The 26,635-nt window shown below is 50.0% G+C and overlaps 1 protein-coding gene across 3 annotated transcripts; it reads right to left on the bottom strand.

The window, feature by feature from the left end:
* Window positions 1–596: 596 nt before the first annotated feature.
* PTBP1 (polypyrimidine tract binding protein 1) lies at window positions 597–26,525 on the bottom strand. Of its 3 annotated transcripts, none has more exons than XM_064637643.1 (15): window positions 26,379–26,525; window positions 22,560–22,590; window positions 13,796–13,871; window positions 13,110–13,282; window positions 12,035–12,181; window positions 10,942–11,112; window positions 10,159–10,269; window positions 9,649–9,823; window positions 8,856–8,933; window positions 7,618–7,763; window positions 5,202–5,235; window positions 4,610–4,702; window positions 4,106–4,322; window positions 3,791–3,868; window positions 597–3,428 (listed from the first exon to the last, which is right to left on the bottom strand). In XM_064637643.1, the coding sequence occupies exons 1-15, from the start codon at window positions 26,384–26,386 to the stop codon at window positions 3,296–3,298; spliced, it is 1,671 nt and encodes a 556-aa protein (XP_064493713.1). In that variant the 5' UTR covers window positions 26,387–26,525; the 3' UTR covers window positions 597–3,295. The 3 variants fall into 3 exon arrangements, with proteins under 3 accessions (XP_064493713.1, XP_064493712.1, XP_064493714.1); XM_064637642.1 differs by lacking the exon at window positions 26,379–26,525 and adding an exon at window positions 23,869–24,098; XM_064637644.1 differs by lacking the exon at window positions 22,560–22,590 and having other exon boundaries at window positions 26,379–26,509.
* Between the last annotated feature and the right edge of the window lie 110 nt (window positions 26,526–26,635).

Raw genomic sequence — 26,635 nt, forward strand, 5'->3', positions numbered from 1 at the left:
GTGCTGGAGCCTAATGCTGGCTGAGCACAGAGGGACAGGGACAGCAGAGCCACAGCAGCAGCTCAGGGTGGGGACTGTGCCTCCCCCAGGACACAGGGTGACTTTTGGACAGGAGCTCGAGCAGAGCTCAGCACACAGGTAAGGAACCAGATCCCTAAGGAAGCACCGTGCTCCTCTGGGAGCTCGTGGAGGGAACAGGAATTGTTGCACCTCCTCCCACGGGATGGAGAACAGCACATCCAGCCCCACAACTATAGCACAGGACTACAGAGAGGAGGGTTTGACTCAAAGTGGGTTATTTTTCATGGATATTAGCCAGAACATATGGAAAGTTTAGGAACATGAAGTAAAAAGTGCTGGAGTGTGACACAGGCAGAACATCAGTGAGGGCCCAACCAGCCTCAGGTCTCGGGGCTCTGGCCCAGCACCGAGGGGCTGGAGGGCCAGACCCCATCCCATGCTCCACAGAGACAGGGACAGCTGCCAGCCCAGAGTGTGGGAAGAGTCAAAGTTAAATAAAATGAGGCAGCTGGAATTACATGAGAAGGAAAAATCAGAAGCAAAACAGGCACAATAAAGAGGAGGAAGATCAGGAGTGAAGGATACAGAAGAATTTATTGAAAGCACAAGTACAGACTGGGCACCAACTGCTTCTACAATCTCAACAGGAAATAATGGAGCTACAGAAAGGTACAAAGGTTGTTATAAAGTAGTTTTAATTTCTTTTCTTTTTGCATTACAAACATTCTTTGAAAGAGGCAATGGAATTCTGATGGTGTGTACGCTTCCCCTCCCCACCCACCTTCCACAATACTGAACCTGGAATTGCTGTTATCAAAATATACAATACATCTGGTCACCATAAAAAACTGGGTTTTGCTGCCCCTCATGTCTTACAACAGGTATAAAAAAATTATAAATATGTACACCCTTAGTTACTCACATTCTTTACATGCAAACACAGGATCCGAAGGGAGCACCTGCCGTGCCGGGGGCCCGGTCACCCCAATCCAGCCGTGATTTGCACAGGACACCCGGAGTGTCCTGGCCAGGGCCCGGCCCCGGGAGCCTCCCCAGCGCTGGGGAGGGTGATGGGGGCACTGACCACCCAGTGCCGCTGTGCTGAGTGGGCTGGGTCCCCTCGAGGGTCTTCCAACAGGGAGGGGAGGAGGCAACAGCCACCGAGCCCCCGGATGTGCCTTCCTGAGCACAGGACACTGGCAGGGCCCCAGGGAGCTCTGCAGGGGGAGGTCCCTGGCTCCAGCATGGATTTAGAGGTACCCAAAAGCAGCTGGGGCAATGCTGTCACTGGGGGTCTCGCCCTCCTCGGCCAACGGGGGGGACCCAGCACACCACAGCCCCAGCCCGGCCCCCACTCGGACCTCACACACTTCTCCAGCATAAATCATATCCTTGAGAGTCCAGGGAGGAACTACAGAAAGTTAAGACTTTTCCAAACACTCAGTGCTAGGCAAGTCAAGAGCTCCCACACCAAGCAAGGAAATCAGAACTTGCAACACTAAGACAATTAAAAAACAAACTTTGGTCCACAATTTGCAGAAAAACCCTGAAAAAAAGTACAAGATTCTTGTTATTTTGCATCCGAACAGGTTGCAGGTTAGAGGGAAATGTAAGGCAACATTGGATCACACGGAATAGAAGGCAGAATGGCCCGGGAAAGAGTTGTAAGCCAGAAAAAAAAATAATAAAAAAAAAGAAAATGGTTGTATCATTGGGAAAAACCGATCTGCTGCATTCTACTTTTAATAAATTCCCTTCCTAGAACAACATCTGGGCTTATAGGTTCAAAAGGTAAAAAAATCTTTAGCCTGGGTCCTTTTCCTTCCATTCCCGAGCTGTTTGTGCTCGTTCTCTCACACCCTTGGCTCTGCTCATCCTCAGCCACGACCTCAGCCTGGAAACTACTCCTGCCCTACAGCTTCAATTACAAAACAAAGAAAATAAAGTACAGTATACACGGGTAATACCACAAAGGAGTAAATTTAGATTACGTTTATACCATCTTATCATTCTATAAAAGGTACTTAAACTATTTCTTTTGCATATAAAGAGATTAGAATATTTGGTCAACTGGAAATATTGCTAGGCACAGAGGACAGCAACGGCATCAAAGTATAATACAAGGATTCAAACAAAAGCTCAAATGCTGAAGACATGCTCTAAGAACGATGGCGGAGCTACAGCGGCCTCGTTATCTCCAATTAGGGGCACGAAGGTGCCTTGCAGGCGCCTTTCTAATCATGGGGTATCCAAGGATTCTCCAAATCCTAGCCAAGCGTTTAGGTATATACACACACAATTTTGACAAACTCTGATTCATCTTCTCAAGTGTCCCACAGGGGCTCTCCTGTCCCTCACCAGTGCTCTGTGAGGGCAGAGCCCGCGGGCTCGCTCCTGACACTGGAATGTGATTTGGCCTTGGGAACGCTCCCCACCCAGACCTCAGCTGGGTGTGACAAAGGATCTGGGGTGACTCCCACCTGAGATGCAGGTGGCAGTGACCCACGAGCAGGCTGGGAAGCGGCACAAGACACGCTGGGATTGAGACACTCAGGGGCAGTGGGGTGTGACTGCCCCGAGTCCCAGCCCAGCATTTCCTTCCTCCCCTTTGCCAGCTCCCCCAGCTGATCGTGGCCAGAGCTGCTCCTCCCCCTCGGCTCTGCCCATCCCCTCCCTGCCGCTCGGATGTTTCCCCCAAGAAGTAGAAGGTTTAAGGCACAGGACAGCAGGTGCACAGGTAAGGTGGGATCAACGCAACCGAGTGTTGTGCTGGGCGGGTTGGGAGCTCCTGGTCACTGCAATCCTGACTCCAAGGCGCTACAGTGAATTCACACAGTGGTTTCAGGTCTTTCAAGGCATGGATGGGTAAAGAAATTAAAAAAGGCATCAATGTGAAACCTGATAAAACTTGTTGGGATCTGCTTTTTAGGGGAGGAGCAGGAGGGGAGGGGAATTTCCCAGAGCAGGTTCCATAGTGTAAACTTGAACTTGTGATTTTTATTGGAACAGTCAAGATTGTTACCCATCACCGCAAGGTTAGCAAGAGGAATTAGAGTTAATTTTCTTTTTTTTTAAAAACCGGTAAACTGATTTCTCTTTAAAAAAATAAAATCTCTGGTCTTTTAAGGTCACTTCAGCTGCATTTTTTTAAAGTGGCTTTTTTTTTTTTTCTGGAATGATGGAAGTTGAAACTCTGGTGTCCAGCCTTTTAAGGTCAAGGCTGAGCCCCACAGGTTTTAAGTCAAGTCCATTTTGTCTCAGGCCTTCCCAAGCTCTAAATGGTGGACTTGGAGAAGGACACACGCAGGTGATGGTTCTCCCCCAGGTCATGATTGTGGAACTCAATGAGGGACTGAATGGCTTCTTCCACAGAGCCCATCTGGATCAGAGCCATTTTACGGTCCTTCCTGACAAGACACAAGTTTCAGGCATGTTCAGTTCCAGTGCAGGAGCTTCCCCAACTCGATCCAAGTTCTCTCATCCAGCACTTGATGGGGCTGGCAGAGAACTAACCCCCTCCAGGTACTTGCACTACACTCACTCTCTACACAGAGGAGTATCTCTAGCAAGCACATACAGCCCAACTCCTCAGCCAGTGCTCAAACCAAAGTCACTCAGGAATCCTTTATTCCAGAGTCAAATGCTGCATTAGTGAGGATTCTGCTCACCTTTTTGAGCCTGAGCTGGGATTTGATTGGAACTAAGTACTTCCACCCTTCCCATACAGAGAAGCCCAGTGTAAGGAGAGGACATGACACAAAACACTTACTGGAAGAATTTGAATCCTTTGACCACCCCACCATTGCTTGAAAATAACATCTTGAGATCTTCTTCAGTTATTGAGGGTCTGAAAGAAATAGTGTTTCCAGTCAAAAGGACATTGATAGACCCAGTTAATCTAAAAAAACTAATTGTCATCAGAGACTTTTCTAAATTCCCTACCAGCAGCGTCTTGGCATGGCAAGGAGATGGGACAGGGAGCTGGGGCAGCTCTCCTGCCAGCAGCACAGAGCTGCCTGTGCCTGCACTCAGACACAAGCTGCAAACACTCCAATACTCAGCCACATCCCCAGCAGGTACTTACGGAATATTGGACAGATGAAGAGTGGCAGAAGGGGGAAAGATATTCTGGAAATTTTTGGAGCCTGGCTTCTTGAAGCGATGCAGAGGGGAATTGCCATAGTCCTTGGTCAGGCGCTGCTCCTCCTGGCCCTTGCCAGGCAGCTGCACTGTCTGGTGCTTGGACAGCGTGATACGGATCGGCTTCCCGTGCAGCTTCTGCCCATTCAGGTGGCTCATGGCTGCAAGGGAGGACACACTGACTGCAGGGGCACTTCACGTTTGGTCAGACACGAATTCAAAGCCAGAATTGCACTCTAGTTCTGCCCTCACACCCTGCAGGGTCCCTCAGGCTCCCTGTGTTCTTAGTCTGCTTCCCTCTTGCCCTCAGAGCCACCCCTGCCCCAGAGCTGCCCCACGGACACGGGCGGGTTTTGGGTCTTCTTTTGCAAGAGAACAAAGTGCCAATATTAAAGCTTTAACTGCCCTTTTTGTCTCTTACTGCCCAGTCTGACACTCCCAAGCTTACCAAGCTGGGCCTGGTTCCCGTCGGTCATCTGAACTAGGGCATTCTCCTGCTTCTTAAATAAAATCTTCACCCTCTGCACATCACCATAGACTCCTTCAAAGAGGGAGTAAACAAGAACAGTCTTAGATAGGAAAACAAAACAAGTTCTCATTCAACTTAACATCAGCTAATCAATCCAACAGCAAAAAAATCCATTCCCAACCAGAACTGATCTCATTTCAACCACGGTTACGTATTCTGCTCTAATTAAGGGAATTCTTACATAGCAGAATAATAATGGAACAATACATTAAAGAAAAGACACTGGGTTTCAGCGAAAAGCCAAAATCTTACTGCCAGAAGACTGGACAATTTTGCATGCTCTCACAATTTAAAACTCTTATCAAAGACATGCAAAGCAATAACCCATGCAGAACTGAACCAAAACCAAAGGCAAACTAAATTAAACAGCAAACTAAATAAACAATGTAAAAACCAAAATTATGCATTCAAAAAAAAATGGCAAACTGCAAACTGTACATTTCTGAAGTATCAAAAAGTAATCTCAAATAAATGAAAAACAAGGTAATAAAAAGTGTGAATAATAACATACCGAAAAGAATAAAGAGGCATTGGGGTGTAACTCTCTTTAGAGAACAGCAGAGCAAGGCAGCGGAGGGACAGGGAAGAGGTAAGGAATCGAAGGGGAGAGCGAGGTTGCACAAATCGTCCACAACGAGGAAGGGCAGAGTCCCCGCAGGAAATGGCGAAATTGGTTGATGGATGATGAAGTTTTCAAGATGGTTAATATTGAAGGGCAGGTTGGTTTCCGAAGAGCAGGGTTTTTATTTTTTTTTTTTGTTTTGGTTTTTTTTTTTTTTTGGAAGGGGAATGTTTTTATTTTTTGTTTCAAGCAACAACAGGAAGCAGAAGTACCGTGCAGTCAGTTGGCAAAGAAATTCCGGATCAGGGGAAGAAAAAAAATTCAGGGATGGGGAGAAAAGAAAAAAGTAGCAAAAAACACAGGTCAGTAAATACATAAGGAATATGTAGTGTTCCATCAGTCAGATTTATAGAATTCTACATACAATAACTCGCTTACAGAAACAGTTAATAGGTTTTACCTAGTGGAACACAATGATAAAGAAAAGGCATTTTTACTTCAGATATACAAAGATGTAAGAGACAGTATCCCCACGGAGTGACTTCCACAGGCTGCAACACCCAATTCAACCACAAGGGCATTCCCTAAAATTTAACTCAAAAGACTTTCTCCATTTACACAAATTCCTTGGACGAAATGACTTCATGAACCAAGTCACAAACAGCCACATCTGCTGCTCCAGGGCCAGGCACTGCGGGAAGCAACCTGTGCCACAGCACTTGGCTGGGAAAAAGGAACATCCCCCACGGATACCAAGCACTGCTTTAAGGGAACAGATCATCTGGATGAGCAGCTGTGCTGCCCCAAAAGCCCCCTCCAAGGCCTGCTGTAAGCAGTTTGGATAAAGGGACTGACACCTCATTTGCAGAGCAGTCACTCCAGGCAATACTGTTTCTTTACTAACTGGTTGTGGCACAGGTAAGTTTCTACAACACTGATTATACAGGCAATGGAAAAAGTTTCATGTCTGTTAGTTTACAGCTTCAGTCCAAGTCCCAAAGTCTCTCTAGCCCAAAGACAAGCTGGATGGAGAGTGAAGAGCTCCTCAAAAAACACAGGGCATGAAATAACTGCTTGCTCCTGCCTGAACAGAGCTGTCCCCACTGGCACTGCTCGGGGCTGTGAGAAATCAGGAGGTGCAGCACAACCCGTTGTCCTGCCACTGCCATCCAGGCACCCAAGAGCATCCCTGGAGCACACACTTGGCAGCATCACTGGTCAGGAATAACAATGCCAGCTCTTATTAAGACTTATGATGGAACAAGCCAGAGATGAGAGTCCCTGGAATGGCAGAGCAGTTCCCAGGGAGCACGAGCAGCAAATCCCAAAGCTGTTCCACAGCCCCTGCCATTATTTCATGCTCTGGAGAGAACAGCAATGACAGGTAAGAGCAGTCTGAAACATGATCCAATTGGTTCATCTCATCCAGAGTTAAACATTTTGATCATTCATCACATCCAGGCTTCCCCTTTGATCCAAAGAGGTTTTGTGGTGACTCTGCACTGGTAAGTTTTACAGCTTTGCAAAGTGCTATTAACGTGTGTGCACAGTCCCACCAGTTACAGCTCCTCAGCAGAGCTTTAGCACTCTGCTGTGTACCAGAGGTTCTACACTTTCAATCCAACCAGAGCCAGGGGCTGACTGAAGGAAAATCCAAGCCCCCCGTATCCAATTCCCTTATGATGCTGTCTGTCATTAAAGAAGATGTTTGTTCAACTATTGCTTGCTTTATTTTTTAAGAAACCCAAATATTTCAACTCATTCAGTTAAGTAGAATTGAAAATGTAAACTGTGAGCTGTTAGGGGATTTAACTAAGGAAAAACTTCCAGAAATCCTGGAAGGGGGAAATGTGCAAGCACATGGCAGAGGAAATACTGCACAGGTACAAAGTCAAGCTGGCAGGGATCCAGACACTACACAGAAAGAGCAAAGATCAGCATGAAGCCTCTCTGTAGTTCTGAATTAATGTATTAAAAAACTACAACATGCCAAGGAAAAGGAATGGACATGGCTATTCTGTGACCCAAATGACACTATTCCATGGGAATGGCAGGGAGACTCCAAACAGAAAAGGGAAGAAGGGACAGGCATTGTAGTCTCTGGGGGACAAGAGCAGGCAGGCAGCATCCTTGGTGTTGAACCAAGGAAGAGCAATTTCAATTTGAGATGGACTTTCCCATTTCCCTTCAGCAACTAGGACTAGAGTACTGCTCTGCTCTGCAGTGGGGCCGGCAGAGCGCGGGCACCGCTTCCTTTGGGTACAGCAGGATTTCACTTTCAATGAATTTCAGCCCAATCCATGTTCAGAAAGTGAAAGCAGAGATAACAGGAAGGAGAAAAAAGTAAAGTTGGGACTGCACTAACCTCTGGGATCAGATTGCTAACCAGCAGCACGGAGTGCCCTGCCCCAGCCAGGCCGGGAATGGCAATCCGTCCTGCTGCAGCTGCTGCAGCTGCTGCTGGAATAGCCAAAGGAGTTAGTGCTCCAGGAACATTTGGAACTGTCAGGCCTGGAAATTAAAGAATATTAACCGGTAAAGAATTAACAGCATGTACTCTAGTGTATTTGCTGCACCAGAAGGGAGAACAGCACACTCTCTGAACCATGCAACTCATCATTCCCAACAGTGACCATGTATCCTAAGGGCAACAGGAGCCTCCGCTTCTGGTGCTGCAGGAAATGTTCTGGTTTCTACCAGGATTTGCTTTTGCAGGTTCCTCAGCACTCTCACACGTTTCACAAGCAGCGGACGAGCACAAAGCCTCAGCTCTGCTGTGCAGGGCAGGAGTCACACGCAGGGCGTGGGGAGGGTCCGTCCAACCAGGGCATGCACGACGTGCTCTCACCATGCATGCAACCACCAGGCACCCTGTGCCACCACCCCCCAGCTCTCCTGAACGGGAACCACTGCAGCTGCATCTACAGGCATTCCTGGGCTGTTCCCAGAACCAGCTGGCACCTCCTGTACTGGCCCTCCAAGGCCAAGAGCTCCAGAGCTCGAGAAACAACTGCCAGTGATCAATTCCATGGATTACTCCCCCAAACAGCCCTTCTTGTTTCCCAAGCAGGGATGGATGTTACCAAAACAGCATTGCCCCAACAGCCTGGTCTGTGCTTGTCTGTCATAAGCAAGGAAATTCCATCAGGTTCCCAGAAAGTCAACATGGCTTGGAATGCTGAGAGCCCCAGCAAAGCCTGTTTAGACTGGCTCTCCAGTGAGTGTGCAGCACCTCCATCTTTCATCTCAGACTCTTGGCCACTAACCAACCTCTGCAATCCCACAAGGAAATTCAAAGCACAAGACCTTGTATCTCTTCCCCATGTCCCTCAATTATTTTAAACCCTGTCTTTACTGTCTCTCCCATCCTGCTTCATGTATTTTCCTCCTGTCACCAGGACATTGCCCAGAGGTGCTGCAGCTGCACACAGCGTTCCTAGCTGAGGTGATGTACTGGAACACCAGTCCCTTCCATACCCAAGTGCCAGCATTTAGAATTTACATGGCTAACCCCAGAAAAACTACCACTACTCTGACTTAAAACATCAAGATGTTTCAACAACAGAAAACCTCTGTAAAATTTGAACTTACGAAATACAGTACCTGCAGCCTGAGGAATGGCAAAAGTAGGAGGAAAGCCAGCTCCTGCATATGGAGAAGGAGAGATTATTCCTGGGGCACCTGGGAAAGACATATACATTATGCAAAGACATACAACAGCAGGAAAATGCTACATTTCCCAAAACTACGGAACATTCTGAGTTGGAAGAGACCCTTAAGGATCATTGAGTTCAACTCTTAGCCCTATACAGGGCAGCCCCAACAATCACACCAAGTGCCTGAGAGCATTGTCTAAATGCTTCTTCAACTCTGTTAGGCTTGTGTTGCAACCACTTCCCTGAGGAGCCTGTTCCAGTGCTCAACCACACTCTGGGGGAAGAATCTTTTCCTAATATCTAACCTAAGCCTCCCTAAAGTTATCTGTAATGTCTTGATCTGTTCTTCAACACAAACATTTAGTTTAAAGCTAAACCCTAAAACGCAAACAGCAATTCAAAAATGCCTCCTGTGTAACACTGAACTTCAAGAGATTACAGAAAGGATTCCTCTGCTAACCCTGCTGTTCTGGAACAGCCCCGAGGATGAGCTGTGACCGGACACAGCCCTCGCTGCAGCAGGCACCGAACCCGCAGTGCTCAGGGCGATCACCAGGTGGCGGGAGACCCGCCCGGCGTCCTGAATGCTCCGACCCTCGGCCATTCCCAGCTTTTCCTCCCTAGTCACACCGTATTCTGACGTTCTGACCGAATACACCAGGATGACGCCCCCTCCCCTTCCCACACTGACACACACACCCCAGTTGGATTTTTTCTGCTCCCACTCCCCAAACTCTCACCAAAAGCAGCTGCCATGGTCTGGTCCAGAGTGGGCTGATTGTCCCCAGAGGGCAGGTCTGGGCGGGTGTAGTCTCTGCTCTTGTCGTTGTTATACTTCACATTGAGACTCGTGAGCTTGGAGAAGTCGATGCGCAGCGTGCAGCAGGCGTTGTAGATGTTCTGTCCATCTAGAGACTGGGAGGAAACAAACCAGTCCTCACCCAAATGCGCTCAGACCAAGCTCACAGCAAGTGCTCTCTGGAGAAAGGTGTCAGCCACCCCAGGGCTCCACCTGAGGACAGGTAGGTATCTCCTGCAGAGACAGCTCTGCCTCATTCGGCCCCTCTGGCAGCCCCTGAGCCACCCACCCTGTATGTGGGGGCAATTCCCTCCCACTCATGCTCTGCCCTCAGGGCAGTGCTGGTGCCAGCCCAGCAGCACCTCCGAGCACATCCCAATGCCAGCATCCCACCTGAGCTTGGATTAACCAAGGCAAACCCAACAGAGTAATCCAGGCGTGCAGCACTCACCAGTTTGGCATGCTGAGCACTCATGGGGTCAGCATATTGCAACAGGGCCTGAAACTGGTGGTTCTTTGTGAATGTGATGATTTTCAAGACTGTACCAAATTTGGAAAAAATCTGCAAGATAATATTTGGATATCTTGTTATCACATTACCAGTAAGATAATTTCATATTGATCTCTTATCACGTGCAGAAACAACAGTCATCTTTTCAGCCTGCCAACTTCCAACTGAAACACTGAAGGTTTTAAACCACACCCTGGGCATCAGCCTAGAACACACCAGAGTGATTGAACCGCCCCCTAAACACAGTTTGTTTGTTCTGGGTTATTACACAGGAAGATTCACAAATACCTTCACAAACTAGACCTTTTCCAGGAATTTCAAGGATTCAAGCGTGCATTTTAAACACAAAGATGAAGTTAAGCAACTGCAGCAGACAGTGGGAACTTTCCAAACTGGCCACTGCCTAAATGGCTCCTGGACACTGTACGTTTCCTCTGCCCTGGCATGAGGACAAGGTGCAGCTACTTTTGCTAAAACCTAAAGAGAACTTGAGGAACTGTAATCAATCTAATTAAAGTGGACCAGGCATCAAACCTCTGGAAATTAAAGTCTGGCCAGAGTGGGACCAATCTCCTGTAGGTGTCAGGTCTCCAGAGAAGTCTGACAGCTCTGTTCAGAACTCGCGTTGTACAAACGCAAACCAGAGACACTGCAAATACAACGCACCAGGTGCTGCTGCCCCTTCCTCCAGGAACCTCAAGCAGTTGTGGGGACGTGTTTTACCTGATGCAGAACATCCAGAGTGACGGGGTAGAAGAGATTCTCCACAATGATCCTCAGGACAGGGCTCTGGCCAGCCATCGCCATTCCCGCATCGACGGCCGCAGCCGTGGCTGCCAGTGCCAGGTTCCCGGTCTGCACTGTGGCCACGGCTTGCAGAGCTGCTTGGGCACGCTGCAGGACCAAACACCCTGTCAGACCCACACTTCTGCTTGCAAGAACACACTGTCAGCCCTCCTGGAGCTTCCTGCTCAGGAACAACCAGCCGGCTGCAGCAGCGAGCACGACAGCCCCGTGCCGCTCCCGAGGCTGCGGATCCACGGCTTTGGCACATTTGAAGCAGGGCCAACACTGACCACCCCAACCAGTCAGGGCAATGCAAAAATGCACACTAAATCAACCTTGCTCAGCATCAACAGATGCAGCAAAATTATCCCCTTATTTATAAAAAGGGAAAAATGAGGCTCTTTTGGGGTGAAACACCATCTCCAGAATCCTGGAGAAGCTGACAAGACTGAAGGATTGATGCATATCTGCCACAGGGATTCAGGAGTGAGAACTGCCTGGGGGTGTTCCTGCAGAGCCCTCTCACACACAACACATGTGCTCCAGCTGCGAGAGCACCAACAGCAATGTCACCCAGCAGCAGCATTCCCTCTGCACAGCATTGGGTGCTCTGATCCTGAAAAGGGAGAGGAGGCAAAGGGGATGTACTGGCAGTCATCCCACAAGTAACTTGAATTTCTTTCCAGTGTTCCCGTCCTGCAAGATTGCCAAGAGCAGCTGAGCTGAAAACAGGAACTTTTTCCCCTCAGCAGAGTGTGTGGTGCACAGAAACCCTCAAGAGCCCAGAGCAAGCCTGAAGACCTGCTGGGTTCAGGTGCTGCTGCCTTGAAGCTGCACCTACCTGCACCAGGCTGTGCTCCACCACAGGTGAGCTCTGCCTCATCAGGGCTGCACTCTGCAGAAATCTTTCAAACACTAGAAACAAACACCCTGAAGCACCAGACATCACCCAAGTCCCTGGATCTCAAACCACCAGCTGAGATCTGGCTGTCCCCCCACCCTGGGACGACAACACAAAGAACAAACTGACTGCTTGGTTTGGAGAGTTGTCTGTCTTCAGCTCCTTGTGGTTGGAGAACTGGATGTAGATGGGCTGGCTCCGGAGCATGGGAGCGATCGTGGTGTAGTAGTTGACCATGGTGTTGGCTGCCTCCTCCGTGTTCATCTCTATGAAAGCCTGGGGAGTCAAACCCAACACAGACACGTCACACCAGGACAGCAGCAGGTCACCCTGAACAGAACCTCCAGCGAAGCCGTAGCAGGACTGGATTTTCACAACCCCCTTACACACACGGAACTGTTTAAGAGCTGACTGTAAGCAGAACAAACGAGGATCTTCCCTCTCCAGACTGATTTAATGCAATAGCTTCAGTGTCACCCTAAGATCTCCATGTGTATTTAGACATAAGTGTCTGCAAGAACACAAAAATACAGCAACAATCCACCCTTCACTTCTCTCCAGGGCAGGAAGCCCCCTCACTGCTCTGCACCCTCAGGGGCTCCTCTCCCTCAGAACACAAACGTAAGGGACTGTAGTGAGTAAGCACTTATGTATAATCACACCACGCAATATATCAGAGGCACCTTTCCATAATTAAGATTAAAGACATCATTTTAAGCAATGATTAAAGTTGACTTGCTTTTTTACTCCTTAATTTGCAAGACAATTTTAGTTACCAAATTAGTGCACACCTCCTGCATTACCCAAGAGTGTTTCAGCCTCACGCAGCTCATTTGCTGGATCTGGAAAGGTGTCCTCAATAGGCCACGTTGCACGCTGCTAACTTGGCTGCCGAGCCAGCCCGAGTGAAAAAGGCCAACTCATGACACTGCTGCTCAAATAATTCCCTGGTCTGCAATTTCCAAACCAGGCCTAACGCTAATTATAAGTGACAACCTGTAATTATGGACTGAGCTCCTTCTGCAGCCTGAAAATAGTATTTTCTACAGCTCATAGGATAATCACAGAAAAGTAAAATAAGAGTATGCAGAAGTTATTGACTCCTAACACACGGCAGTTGTTTAAACAATTTGGAGCTGGTTTCCTGATGACAAACTCATCGAGCCTTTGACACAATCCCCGCTTTCAATTGTGGAGACAATACCTGGTTTTTTCCTTTCAGCATCAGAAGATTGGTGACCTTGCCAAAAGGTAAGCCCAGAGAAATGACCTCTGCCTCCGTGACGTCGCTGGGGAGCTTACGGACGTGGATTACTCGGGATGGGACCCCAGCACTTCGACTGTCACCTTTGAACTTTTTGCTGTCATTTCCATTATCTGGAAGAAACAGGAGTCACTGCTGATGAGAAGGGTCTGGAAGAACAAGCACGCCCTTCCCAAATGCTGACACACAGACTGTGCTCCCCAGCCAGTTACTGCTCTATTACAGAGAAATTCCACAGTCTAAGTTAACTTGAGTCTGAAGACACATGGTTTTACTCTCTTTTCCCCCCAAATTACACGATGGGAGTGACATAGCTGAATGCCACTGCAATGGAATCAACTCTCCAGTGGCCATTTCACAGCCTGTTTACAGCACACACACACCCACCCACATTTCTAGTGCAGGCCTGAGCCACTAACCCCAGATTGCTGCTTTATTCCTTTCCACTTGGCCTGGCGTTCTTGGCAGCAGTTTATTATTATTATTCAGCACTGTCCTACAAAGGCCTAATAACTACGAAAAATGAAGAGATTTTAAAATTACAACTACGTAGGAAAATCCAGATCTCCTCACAGTACTTGCAATACTTAGAAATAATTGCTGTGCTTGTTTCCACATAATATTACCTGAAGAAGCAGCGTTGCTGTTCATGATAAAGGGTCCATTAGCAACACAAGGAGAGAAAAGCTCGTCAGGTCCCCGCTGGAAGAGAACAGATGGAAGGTAAACAGACAGCATTTTACTCAGTTCTATCCAGGCACTCCTAAAGCAGAACAACTGAGAGAAAGCTGGAGAGGAGCTGAACACAAGTGTGAGTGAAAACATACTGACAGCGGGCAGTGAGGCTCACCTCCATGAATTAAGTATCAGTCAGATCCAGTTTGGTAATGGAGCAGCACTATCCAGTATCTCTTTTCAGCTCAGCATTAGGGATCTTGGGGCCAGAGTGTTGCTGAGTTGTGTGAAGCCACCACACGAGCGCCGTGCACCGACCGGCACCTTCTCCTGCCGTACCCAGCACAGCAGGTTTCTGACTGCTCCTGTCCCACAGGATTTTCACTCTGAAGCTGCCAAAACTTTGGGTATGACTTGGCAGTTAAGAACCAAAGCTATGTACTTTGTGCCCCATCCCTGGAAGTGTTCACAGCCAGGCTGGACAGGGCTTAGAGCACCCAGATCTGGTGGAAGGTGTCTTCTGGTAACAACATTCCCCGGAAAGTCCCACAAACCACCTCAACTGACCAGGACTGGTCTAACCCAAGTAGGAGGCACGAAAAACACTACTAAGACAAAAGTAAACGTGGCTACGAATGACTTCTTAGCACAATCTGTACCTGCATACACAATACAGCTTACCATCAGCATGGCTTAATTTCAAGTTTCACAGAAGATTTCAAATCCCATTGTAAATTGTGAGTGAGCATGATACTACAGATCTAACACATAAGAGTACTTTCTCATAATTTTCTACATTACTCTTCCACAGAAATGCCCCACTAAAAGGCTTTCACCATACAAAAAAGCTCAGAGCTCATCCCTGCCTCAGCTAACTCCCACCCACCCTGATGGAAACATACCCCGCTCCACACCGTGGCACCAGAAACCCTTATCTTCCACATGCCCTGTATCTGGTGGCACCTGCAGAAACAGGATCTCTGCAGAAGAAAAGCTCTGCACACTCTCCCAGCAAACAGGCTGGGAAAGTAGGTCACCGAGAACCCCAGAACACCCAGCTACAGACACAATTTGTTTTTTTTTTTTCTTTCCCCCTCAAATCTTGAATTTCTTGTTTGACTACTCACTGCCAGCTCTTCAAAGAGGCTTCAAGGACTTTGATGTCCCAAAGAGGAGAATTAGGCCAGGTTCCCAACTGTGGTTTGTGTGCTGCTGCTGGTCACCTGCAAGCACTGACCAGGTCCCACCAAGGCTCTGTGCACAGAGGCCTCCTCCTCCTCCTCCCACGGCGCAGTCATTAGGAACGGGCCTTTTAACAGCTGGGCTAATTAGCACTTTGATTCCTGAGTACAGCAAGAGGCAAGCTGGGCCGGGAGGCTACTAGACTGTGAGCCCATCCTTTGATGACTCAAATCAAGGCATAAATCCAAGGCTAAAAGAAATCCCCCAGTTTAACTGTAAGAACACTCTTGTGCCCACACTGCTGCAGCCACTCCAGGTACAGCTGTGGCCTGGGATCCACCTGGCAGCTGCTGACAAGAACCATCGACCAAAGCACAGTCCTACCCACACAGGCAGGTGGGTTTGGCCTCAGGAAAGCCCTCACATCAGGATTTAACGGGCCTTCACCATTTTAAAACATGTTCCTAAATATTAACTTGTAAAATTCTGCACACCCAGAACCCCAGGTCTTCCAGTACAACTCGGTGTGTCCGTGCAAGCATACTGGGCAACTCCTGCAATCCATCATGCAAACTCCAGGAGAACAGGCCACACACTTGGCTCTCATGGAGGCAACACTAGGAAACTGGAAAAACAAGCATTTATACTATTACGGAAAGAATTTCTATTCCCTGAATTTAACTTTCCTAATGGCTTGTTTAAAGTAAACATTTTTTGCACATTTGAAAACTTCCTGGCAGGCCCTGTGATAAGGATGTCACTGCAGCCAGGCTTGGCTCCACGTGTCCATGTCGTGTCTGTGTCTCTTTAACGAGAGCAATTTCCACTCCCCTCTTATCTCGGAGACAGCCTGTGCTGCCCACTGCGACCAGAGCCGGGAGGCAGAGGGGGATGACTGTTCCACATCAAAAGCAGCAGCAGCCAATTTGTAAGCTTCCCAGCTGGAAGTACATGCAAACGAAGAGGGAAGGCTGCCGTAGTTGGAAAACCGCAGTTATTCCAAGGTCTTTTCTCTACACAAGGAAGTTTACAGACAGTACATGTAGTACTGCACAGTCACAGCAAAGTTATTTCCCACATCTCCCTTTAGAGGGGTGGCTGTTGAAGTGCAAGAGGAGCAGACCCAGTGCCCCAAGGAGCTGCAGTGGTTGAGCTGCCATCCCCACGCCACACAGCCCAGTGCCCAGCACGACCACGACTTCTCATCAGCGTGTTCCTCCTCCGTTCCTTTGGGAGCTGACACTGGATAGCCACAGGAAATCATTCCTTTTTGGAATGACCAAACCCGAGGCAAACTGAAACCCAGTTCTCTGTGACCCTGCCCCCAGCAGTGGGTGCTCAGCAGCCTCGATCAGCTCTCTGCCCTTACACTGCAGGGATCACCAGTCTCTTTCCAGACTCGTCTAGTCTGTTCTTTCTGTACCTACTAAAAACTCTGAAGAGTTTCTGTAAAACCACAGCATAAATTCAAATGCTTCATACCAAGCACCCAATTCAGTAGAGGCAGAGGAACCAAAGCAAGTCTGGTTGGTTGAACAGGTTTAGAAGACTTTCTCACTAACAACGTACCCACTGGGTATTTTGAATTATACTGGGAAAGCCAGCAGAAAAGTTATTGATTCCAAAGTTTTATGTAATTTAATTTAGGTTTAAAACAAAGCAAACCCAGCAAGGGCTGTGTGGGTGCTCAGTGCTCACACCCACATCCACCCACAGCACTGCTTCTCTCCCTGCTGCATTTGCTGAGTTGTTGGGGGAGGCCCAGCTGCATTTCAAGATATGGTTCTCCAGCCCCCAGTTCCCATCCCTGCTCACAGAGGCATTAATTATGCTGACATTTCTGCTCAGCCACTCGTTTGCAGCTGGTATTTTTATGACAAGATTAACAGAAGCCACAGCGTGCTTGCAGCACATCAAATTCCTCGTTTGAACTAACAAATCTCCTCTTCCTGTTGACCGAAAACAACCACCACTTCTGGAGTTACACTGCCAGATCCTACCTAGAGCAGAGTGGGGCTGTTTCCACCACCCAAATCCCCAGGGAGCAGCACAATGGCACCAGGGAAACCCTGCCGGGAGGGGTTTCCATGCCAGCAGCCTCCTCTGGCCTGACACTCCTGGCTACAGGAGGCCCCTTGCCCAAGCTGCACTAATTTAATCACACTCTGGGGCAGCTCTGCTGCCAACACTTCGTTCCCTTTTCGGAGCCATGGAGAGGGAGGCAAGGTACAACTTAACATTTCATATGTTCTCCAGTTATCTTTTTGACCACCACCCAAACTCAAAGCCTTGCTTTAAAGTTTTAACAAGTAAGTCTTCAGAATTTTTAGTCTGTACAAGCTTTCACATCTTAAAAAGCAACGTCTCACTCACATACACTACGTGCTGCCTCACTGCCAGTAGGATTTTACCTGGTTTACCACACTCTGGAATGAGGCCAGAGATTGTCTCAGCTTCTACCAGCATACCTAGAAGTGCTACAGAAATTCCCAGCTGCCCTATATAATCCTTTATCTACTTAAGATCCAGCACTTATTTTAAATGGATTACAGTAAGTCAACTGCATCCTGCCTGTGCAAAAGGCTAGAAAACAAAGTGAACGATCATAAAAATATTCATTTGAAGTCAAACAAGTGATATTAATCAACCTTCAGATAGAAAACAAAATTAAAGCAACGTCAAAAGGACAGGGCACATGAGAAGGAAAGGGGCAATGACCAGAAAGGCCAGAAGGCACAGGCTGGTCAAGCCCAAAATCTACAAAAAGCTGTTTCTCTCCCCAGCTCACTGAGAAAACCCTACAGAGCAGCAGCGCTCCCTGCCTTTGGATGTGGAGCATCTTACACTGCTCTGCCAGACACAGGATAGCAGTGCTTGTGAGGGAAAAGGTGGATTATGGAGGCAAACAGGCCATCAGTTAACAGGCACTTACAGAAAGCAAAGCAGGGAAGAGCTGCACCTGGAAACCCCCCTCTGAAAAGAAACCAAAGAAAATCTGTCCTGCAAGAAGCCAGAGCACGTGGGCATCACTGCTCTTCACCTTCCCTGTGACTGGAAAAGTATTGTGGAGCCAACAAAGGACCACCGGGATACTTTCACAAAAATGACACAGATCACTGAGGAGCTCAGGCAAACCCTCTGCTCTGATCAAAGAGGCAAGAAGATGCCTCTGAGCACAGGAGGAACAGAGCAGCTCATCGAGGGCTGGCCGAGGTCAGTCCCAGAGGGACGCAGGAACGCTCTGATCCTTCGGTTCACAGCTCAAATCTCTGTGAAGAAACTATTAAGAGAAATCCAGTCTGATGACATCATCATCACACTCATGTTACATTCCAACAGTTTTTGCGAGAGATTTGAGATTCAAGAATGGAACTAAATTTAAACTACTAGGAAGGATGCCAGTTTTCCTCAGCTTCCACCAAAGACTCACATCCAGCAAGGCTCCCTTATGTTCTCCCTCTATTCCCCTCTCCTGCCTCCAGCACTCTTCAGTCAGTTAAAAGTTGTGTGAAAAACATTCCAATTTGGGTCAGAAACACAAACCACGAGCCAACTTTTTTTGTGAAACACCTCTGAAGAACACACACCACACCTGCATCCCCATCAGGACCCTGTAGCCTCATCACAGCACGATGCTGCTCCCAGCTCAGTGTCACTCACCCTTTGGACACAAAATTTATCATCTGATCAGAACCAAAAGAGTTGGGTTCAATTTAGTTCACCACATTGCTCATGGCTGATGTACCAAGACAGCTCCATACCATTAACCACATTAAATTCAACCCAGCAGTCAGCATATTCCATGGACACAGGGGACCTGTGGTGGGGGCATCAGCCTATCTGGCAGGCACAGAGGACACTTATTTTTAACCCCCACTCTGCTCAGCCAACACCAGTCACCTGCCACTTCAGGCTTTCAAAACTTGTTACAGCCTCCCTCGTGCCTGGACAGGATTCAGGCTGGTACCTCTCCAGAGGAGCCAACGTCAAGCTCCACGCTGGCATCCCCACTGGCACACTGGGCACACACCCCCTCCCAGCCCTCTGAAGGCGGGTGAGCTGGTCAGAGCACGGCAGGTCCCTACCATGGTACTGCTGCAGGCGCCGGCACTGTTTCCATGGGCTACAGACGAGCCCTGGAGGTCCTAAAAGCCACCCAACCTCCAGTGCTGCACGAGAGCACCTGCTCACACCCTGAGCTTTGGCAACGAGCTGCCTTGAGCTCGAGCACACACCAGCCACACAGCAAAGCCGGATCCTCAACCCACTCATCCACCAGCCCCTCCCCACTTTCTCAGTCTTTGCTACTATGGAGACACCCTGTGAAACAAACCTGCCCTTTGAGCAAATAAAAGGTGTGGCCAGTTTAAATAGCCCAAAATTCCTAAACTCCAAGTGCTACAGCAATGCAGTCATGCTGGCTCTGTAGGGCAGTACACACCCAGGCTTTATGATCTACTGTTCCCAAGCTGAAACTTAACTACCCGTCAACCTTGAGCTTTTAAATCATTGCCATGGAGCAGAGGGGGCCTTGGCAAAGCTCAACACAAATCCTGTGAGAGAGAAATACTGCTGGATGAGTCACTCCAGGAATACAGAACCTGTGGAAGGACATTTCTGCCCCACCTGTCAGAGGGCTGATGGATGGGACGGCTCAAACACCGGCCCAAGCAAGCACAGCTTAAAGGAGCTGTAGCAGAGCCATGGGGAATCTGAAATTAAATAATGCTTCCCCTTCTTGCTGGTATGAGAACAACAAACGTGGCACCAGCACACCTGCATTTTCCAGTCTGACAGTACCTGAAGGAGACATCAGAGTCAGAGATCAGAATCTATCCCTACACCTGTGGGATTAAAAAGGTGCAGTTGAGTAACTGTCACGTGTTATTTTCCTATTTTTTTAAATCGTCCCAGGTTGAGGGCAAAGTAGGCCTGAGCTTAAAATCCAGTATTTTCTACAACCATTTTATGAGCAGATAGATAAATTCAAGACCCAGGTGCATAAGGCAGCGTGTGGCACTCTCAGGTGAGCTGGAGCTGTCTGGCACACCCAGCTGACCCGCTGCCACCCATGTCCCCTGCCACCAACATGTGGCTCCCATGTGTGCTCATGCCTGTTGGGAGGCCACAAGAGCCAGCTTGTTGCAGCCTCTAACTAAAGCCATAGGAGGGGACTGGAATTTCCTCACAACATTCTTGGCCCGCTGCCTGAAGCCATAATTACGGTTCCCATGGCAAAGATCCTGGCTTCACCACAAATCACTTCTATGCAGTCAGTCTCTATCACACTCCAGCAAAGCCTGTTTTAAAAATTAACTTCTCAAACACCACAGAACTGCACTTTTGGTTTATGGAAGCAAAATCTTTCAAGCAGAGCTTAACTTAAGCAAGAAACTACAGGATTATTCAGCACCTAAACTATTCTGAGACTTTTTCAATCACCAAAATGCAATTTCACTTAAAGAAGGACATGTCACAGTTCATCCTCTCTCTAGTCAGTCAGTCCTGCTCAGAGACTGTTAAGAGTGTGAAGGAACAGTGATATCCAAGGAAATTAAACAGAGGGCAAGGAGATACAAGAGAGAGGGACCTCGATCAGACCACTTGGAAGAGGAAACTGCAGGGTCAAAGCAGCACCTCAGGCCTCCATCTTAGGGCCATACTTCCTCTTCAGAGAGCAGTGAAATTATGGGAAGAAGTGAGTCTTATATCATGTGTTCCTAATCTGCAGGACATTCCAGAAGGCTGTGCATCAGGAATCCCCACACCAGAATAGCAATGAGCTTCCTAAACAAATTCACACACTTTAAACTGAGGAGCCAGGAACGGCTACTACAATTACACCTGATTAAAAATAAGACCATCGGGCAGTACAGTGCTCAGAGGAGTGAGCCATGAGGACATCTGGGGACTTCTTAAGAAACTAAATTAAACTAAGATCTCAGAAAAATTAATAAGTGGGTGTGAATACTCTTAATATGTAAATTAAGGATGCGAAAAATAATAAAATAAAAGGCCAGCAGCCTGCCTTTCAAAACAATAAAGCAGAGCAAACTGCTCTATAGTGTCAAGGGATGCCTTGGTCCACCTTTCATAATGGCTATGAACTATTAACTAACCTTTGTTGTCCAGGCTCAAGCCTCTCCTCCTTGCATCCGATGGCAAACTGCACTCCTTGCAGCAGGCAGCATTCTCAGCCAGAACCAGACACTATCACTAATTCAAATTTCAGATTCACATAGGAGGAAAAGCTGGAGCAACCTTTCCCCCTACAGCCCTCAGAGCCCCTTCATGCATTTAATGCTTCTCAGACCCCCAAAGCTGCCTGTGCTGAGCTGCAGCCACAGCTCACTCTGTACTTCCACCTGGCCAGCAGCGAGTTCTGTGCGATGCTCACACCCGGCTCGTGGCACTGCCAGGCTCCTGTGGCACTGCCAGGCTCCACCAGCCCCATCCCTCAGCCTCTCTCCCCCAGGCACCCCTTCCCCAGCCCTGCCAAGGCCACTGGCAGCTCTGGGTCACCGCCGGCGCTCGGTCGGTGACGCTTCACCGAGGGCCAACACTCCCACGGGGCTGAGCTCCCTGCAGTCCTGACCCCAGAGGGCCAACACTCCCATGGGGCTGAGCTCCCTGCAGTCCTGACCCCAGAGGGCCAACACTCCCATGGGGCTGAGCTCCCTGCAGTCCTGACCCCAGAGGGCCAACACTCCCATGGGGCTGAGCTCCCTGCAGTCCTGACCCCAGAGGGCCAACACTCCCATGGGGCTGAGCTCCCTGCAGTCCTGACCCCAGAGGGCCAACACTCCCACGGGGCTGAGCTCCCTGCAGTCCTGACCCCAGAGGGCCAACACTCCCATGGGGCTGAGCTCCCTGCAGTCCTGACCCCAGAGGGCCAACACTCCCATGGGGCTGAGCTCCCTGCAGTCCTGACCCCAGAGCTGCACGAGGCAAAGCAGCCCTTCAGCCCGGGCAGGAGGGCCGGGCTGTCCTGCACATTCCAGTCCTGCATTTCACAGCACCCGCAGCAGATAAGGAGCCTCCTTTTCAGCACTTTGAGTTTAGGGCTAAGGCTGCGCTTTCCAAACCTCAGACTAGAAAGGCAAAGGTCATATTTGCTGTACTAGCAGGAAATAAAAATCAACAGCTAAACGCTCCCTTTTGTGGCAGAAGGATTTCTGACATATAACTGAACGGGAATTCACACAAACGAAGGAAACGGAGTTCTCCAGAGGAAAAGGATCAGCTTCTCCATGGAGAAGCATTGTCTAGCACACCAGTAACAAGCATGGCTCGACATTTTAGACTGTTCCTAAATGCAATAAAGTTGATAATCAATGTCCAAATGCCAAGAGCTAAATGCTGAGCCATATTATAAGTTTTAAATGCACATGAAACTAAATTACCTTCTGGTTAAAACCAATTTACATGGTACCAGAAACAACCCTTTACAGCTGAAGATCTACATTTGTTAAGGCTAAAACTAGGTCAGATGCTGAGCAGTGTAAAAAGAGAGAAAAAGTGAGAAGTGCCTACCTTTGTACCAACTGTTATATCTTGGACAATGCTGTAGAAAAAAGAAAGAAAAGGATTAAAAAAGTTAGATAGGTTTGCCACAAAAATCCAGCATAGTTTACAGTAGTAAGAAAAAAGCAAGTCAAAGTGCACAGTTGTCTTTGCAGGTGAGCCAAGGACAGTTTATACAAAGAAAAATTATTAGATGGTGATGGTGGAGACCCAAGACCCAGCAGTGCCAGAAAACTGTAGCTCTCCCACTCCCTATGGCAGCGCCTGCTCCTCCTGCAAGGGCCTGGGGGGTAGGAACGAACACCCCCGAGCCCAGCAATGCAACCCCGTCTGACCACACCGAGAGGAAGAGAGTCAGCTCTGCCACCAACATCCCCTCCTGCGGGTCCTGTCCCCCTGACACCCCCGAGCCTCTGCCAGGCCCAGGGCAGCTCCAGCAGGGCTGCAGACACCAACGCCAGAGCTCCAGCGGGCCCGGGACAGAGCCTGGCTGTGTCCCCGTGGAGCAGGAGCTGGGGCAGGCCCAGAGCAGCCCTCCAGGCCCAGAGCAGCCCTCCAGGCCCAGAGCAGCCCTCCAGGCCCAGAGCAGCCCTCCAGGCCCAGAGCAGCCCTCCAGGCCCAGAGCAGCCCTCCAGGCCACGCCGGCACCGCTGGAGCCACAGCAGGGGATGTACAGGCAGTCCCAGCCTGGGGTACGCCCTACACAGGATTCCTCTATCAAGTCTAGCAAAAATCACTCGTTAAACTCTACCTAAGACACTTAAACCTTCTAAAATGAGACTTTCTGATTAACTAAGATGAAAATTAGCACCAGCTGTACCTCAAGCAACCCAGCTCCTGTCAGCAGTGAATTCTCTACACCACAACACACACCACCTAAGAGCAACATCTTCCACCAGTGCAGTTGGAATGCTTGCCTATAATCTCCCAGAGCCTTACAGCACCTCCACATTACTGCTTTGTGGAAGTGCTCAGGACAGCCTAAGGATTTCAGTTATACCCTCGCACTGGAGATTGCATCGTTTTTTAATAAACTCCAACCCCCTGCAAGGCATCAACACAAAACCGAGAGCAGAAACGACCCCTCTGGACTGCCATGTCCACAGCCCTGCCCGCTTCCCCCCTCTCACAGAGCTGCCTGGAACTGCAGAGCACAGGGCCCGGCAGTGGCTGACCGACCTGCAGCAGCTCCACAGAGCAGGGGACACAAGGCAGGCAGGGCAGTCGTTCTTGAACCAGCACTGTGAAACCTGGAGTACTCAAGAACAACTTGACATGGTGAGTTAATGTGAGAGAACTTGCATTTGCTAGTTCTTACCTCCCTCTCCTCTTGCAACGGTTCATAACTTTTCAGGGAATTAAATCCTGCTCGATCTCATCAGGCCGTCCCAGCGTCCCCAGCTCCACGAAGGAGCCCCAGCAGGAGCCAGCTCAGCTCCTCACACTTCCTCTTCCCCCCAACCTGCCGTGTCATCATAACCCAGCGCTCTGCAGCTGGAGCCGCAGCCCAACCCAACGGCTGCTGTGGGAAGCCACGCGATAGTTCCGCATTTTCCAGGGAAGTGCTGGAGGAGCCGTGTCTGACACCGCTCCACGGGCCCGGGCACCGCAGGGCAGACGGGCTGGCTGCACCCGAGGGGCAGCAGCAACGAACTAATGAAACCCATCTGCAGGCAGCAGTTCAAGGAACCAGCATCACTGAACACACAAACATTAACCCAGGCACCTCCACAACCTCAGAGCAGCTACTGCCAACCAAGCACAGCCAGAACACAGCATGTCCCAGGTTTCCCAAACTCTCCAACTTACCCCAGCAGTTTCTCCCACTTCCTGTTCCTCCTGTGGGCCTCTCGCACAGGAAATGTTTTACATAAAGTGCCTTAGCAGGGAATGGCATTTAGAACCATCCAACAGGAAGAGCTGTTTTATTTGCCAAGAGCTATCGATTCCTGAGATATTATTGCAGCCCACTTGATAACAAATACCACAGGAAACAAGCTCCACAGTATTTCAGAATTTTTATTCAAATGTGAGATGTACTTCCAGTTCACACACCCCCTCAGTAAATTATCCCAAGCTTCATTCTCCTCTCATGCACATCAGCCTTCAGGATGGGATTAAAACTTTTCCCAGTTCCGAAAGAACAGGCAAAAAAGCCCTTCATAAAAATTATTTTTTTTCCCATGGAATAATGGATAATTCCTACGCAATAAGGGGAAAAATTAAGCAGCACCAGTAAAACCTCCAGGTCATTTTCCAAAGCAGCATTTCGGACTCCTCGCATGTTTTAACAAAGCAACTTATTCAAAGGGGATCACTCGGGCACGGCTCGAGATCATTTTCGGGAGAAGGAGACGGGAGCAGCCTGGAGCCAGGGGGCTGCTCACTGCCAGCTCGGCAAAACTTAAAACCACTCTCTGAAGCAGCTTTTGAAGTTTCAGCAGGGGACACTTTTACAGGGCAAACATATCCCGCACCAGGATCTCCAAAAGACAAGGGGTAACTGAGACTCGCGTGTTTCGCTAAAACTTCTACATTCAAACAGCAGCTACTTCAACACGCACAGAACACCAGCCTTCCCAGGAACCACAGCTGACATCAAACCGATTTTTGCCACTATAGAATGTGTGATCTCATGCGCTGAGAACTTGTTGGTTTGTTGGTTTTTTGTTTTTTTTTTTTTAATATCATTCAACATGGTGAGCAACTGGTTAAAAGCAGTAGAGCGATCCTGGACTGCAAAAATTGTAAGATACACAATTTTTATGGGGTTTAAGATGAAAACAGCACTGAGACGCCACTTTTTCAGTGTGTAAAAAAACCCAGACATGTGACTATGCCTAATTCTCCCCAGACCAGTGTTCCGAGGCAGAAAGCGAGAAGGCACTAATTTGGGCTTCCCGTACTTATGGCTGTGGGAAAACAAACTGCTCACTCGGAGGCCTTCAGAAATATTTTAACTACTGAGCGCTAGAAGAAACAAAAAATCAGATCACAAAAAAACTACGCCATACAGGATGAGAGAAGCACGGAGACCTCGCTTTCGAGAGATCCCCTGATAAAACACCCGCTTCAGAGCCAACTCTGCCGCAGCGAGGCCCCGCCGGGCGCTGCTTAAAGAGGAATCGACGCGACCAAAGTTGCGCTCTGGAAACTCCCCGCGAAGGGGCCACGGAGCGGAGCGTCCTCCCGCAGCTCGGCGGGAGCGGGGCCGTACCTGCGGCGCTCAGGTGAGGGGCGGCGGAGCCCTGCCCGCCCGCCCCTGCGAAACCTGGCGACCGAAACCCGGCCACAAAAGGAGCCCGGCGAGAGCCCTCCCGCCCCCGCCCGCGGAAGCGCCAGACAATGGGAGGGAGCGCGCCCGTGAATCACCGCCCGCCAGGTGCGCCCGCCCCGCCCGCGTCGCCCCCGCGGGGCCGCGCCCGGGCCGCCCGCCCGCCCCCGCGGCGCTCCCGGCCCGCCGCCCCCCGCCCGGCTCCGGCGGGACCCCCCGACCCCCCTCCGGCCGGGACGCTCGGAACCTCTCCCGGCCGGGACCCCCGGAGCGCCCCCCGGGCGGGACCCCCGGAGCGGCGGGAGCGCACGCGGGACCGGCCCGCACGAGGTGTCGCGCCGGGGCCGCCCCCGCTCCCGCCGCAGCCCGCGGGGAAGGGTCTGGGGGTGCCGCCCGCACACGAGACCCCCCCGCCCGCCCCGGCCGCGCCCGCGGGCCCCCCACAGGTACCGCCCCAGCCCCCGGCGCGGGTCCCCGACGCGGCCGCCTCCGCAGCCCGGGAGGGGCCCGGCGGCAGCGCTCGCGGCCCCGGCGCGGCGCCGGGCGGGACTCACCCGTCCATTGCACGCGGAGAGGACCCGTCGGGAGCGGAGGGGAGGCGCCGCAATAGCGGGACGAGCGCGACCGCTCCGTGTTATAGACTCACAAAATGGCGGCGCCGCCTGGCCCGCCTCGCCCGCGCCGGCGTCCCATTGGTCAGCGGAGCTGTCACCCTGACGGGGGGGCGGGACCGCCCGCCTCCCGGGGTTGGCGCCCTGGAGCTCCGCGCGAGGCCGATTGGCTGCTGACGGCATGGGGGCGGGGCGACGCG

The sequence above is a fragment of the Pseudopipra pipra genome, chromosome 27, assembly GCF_036250125.1.
Source record: "Pseudopipra pipra isolate bDixPip1 chromosome 27, bDixPip1.hap1, whole genome shotgun sequence".
Taxonomy (NCBI): Eukaryota; Metazoa; Chordata; class Aves; order Passeriformes; family Pipridae; genus Pseudopipra; species Pseudopipra pipra.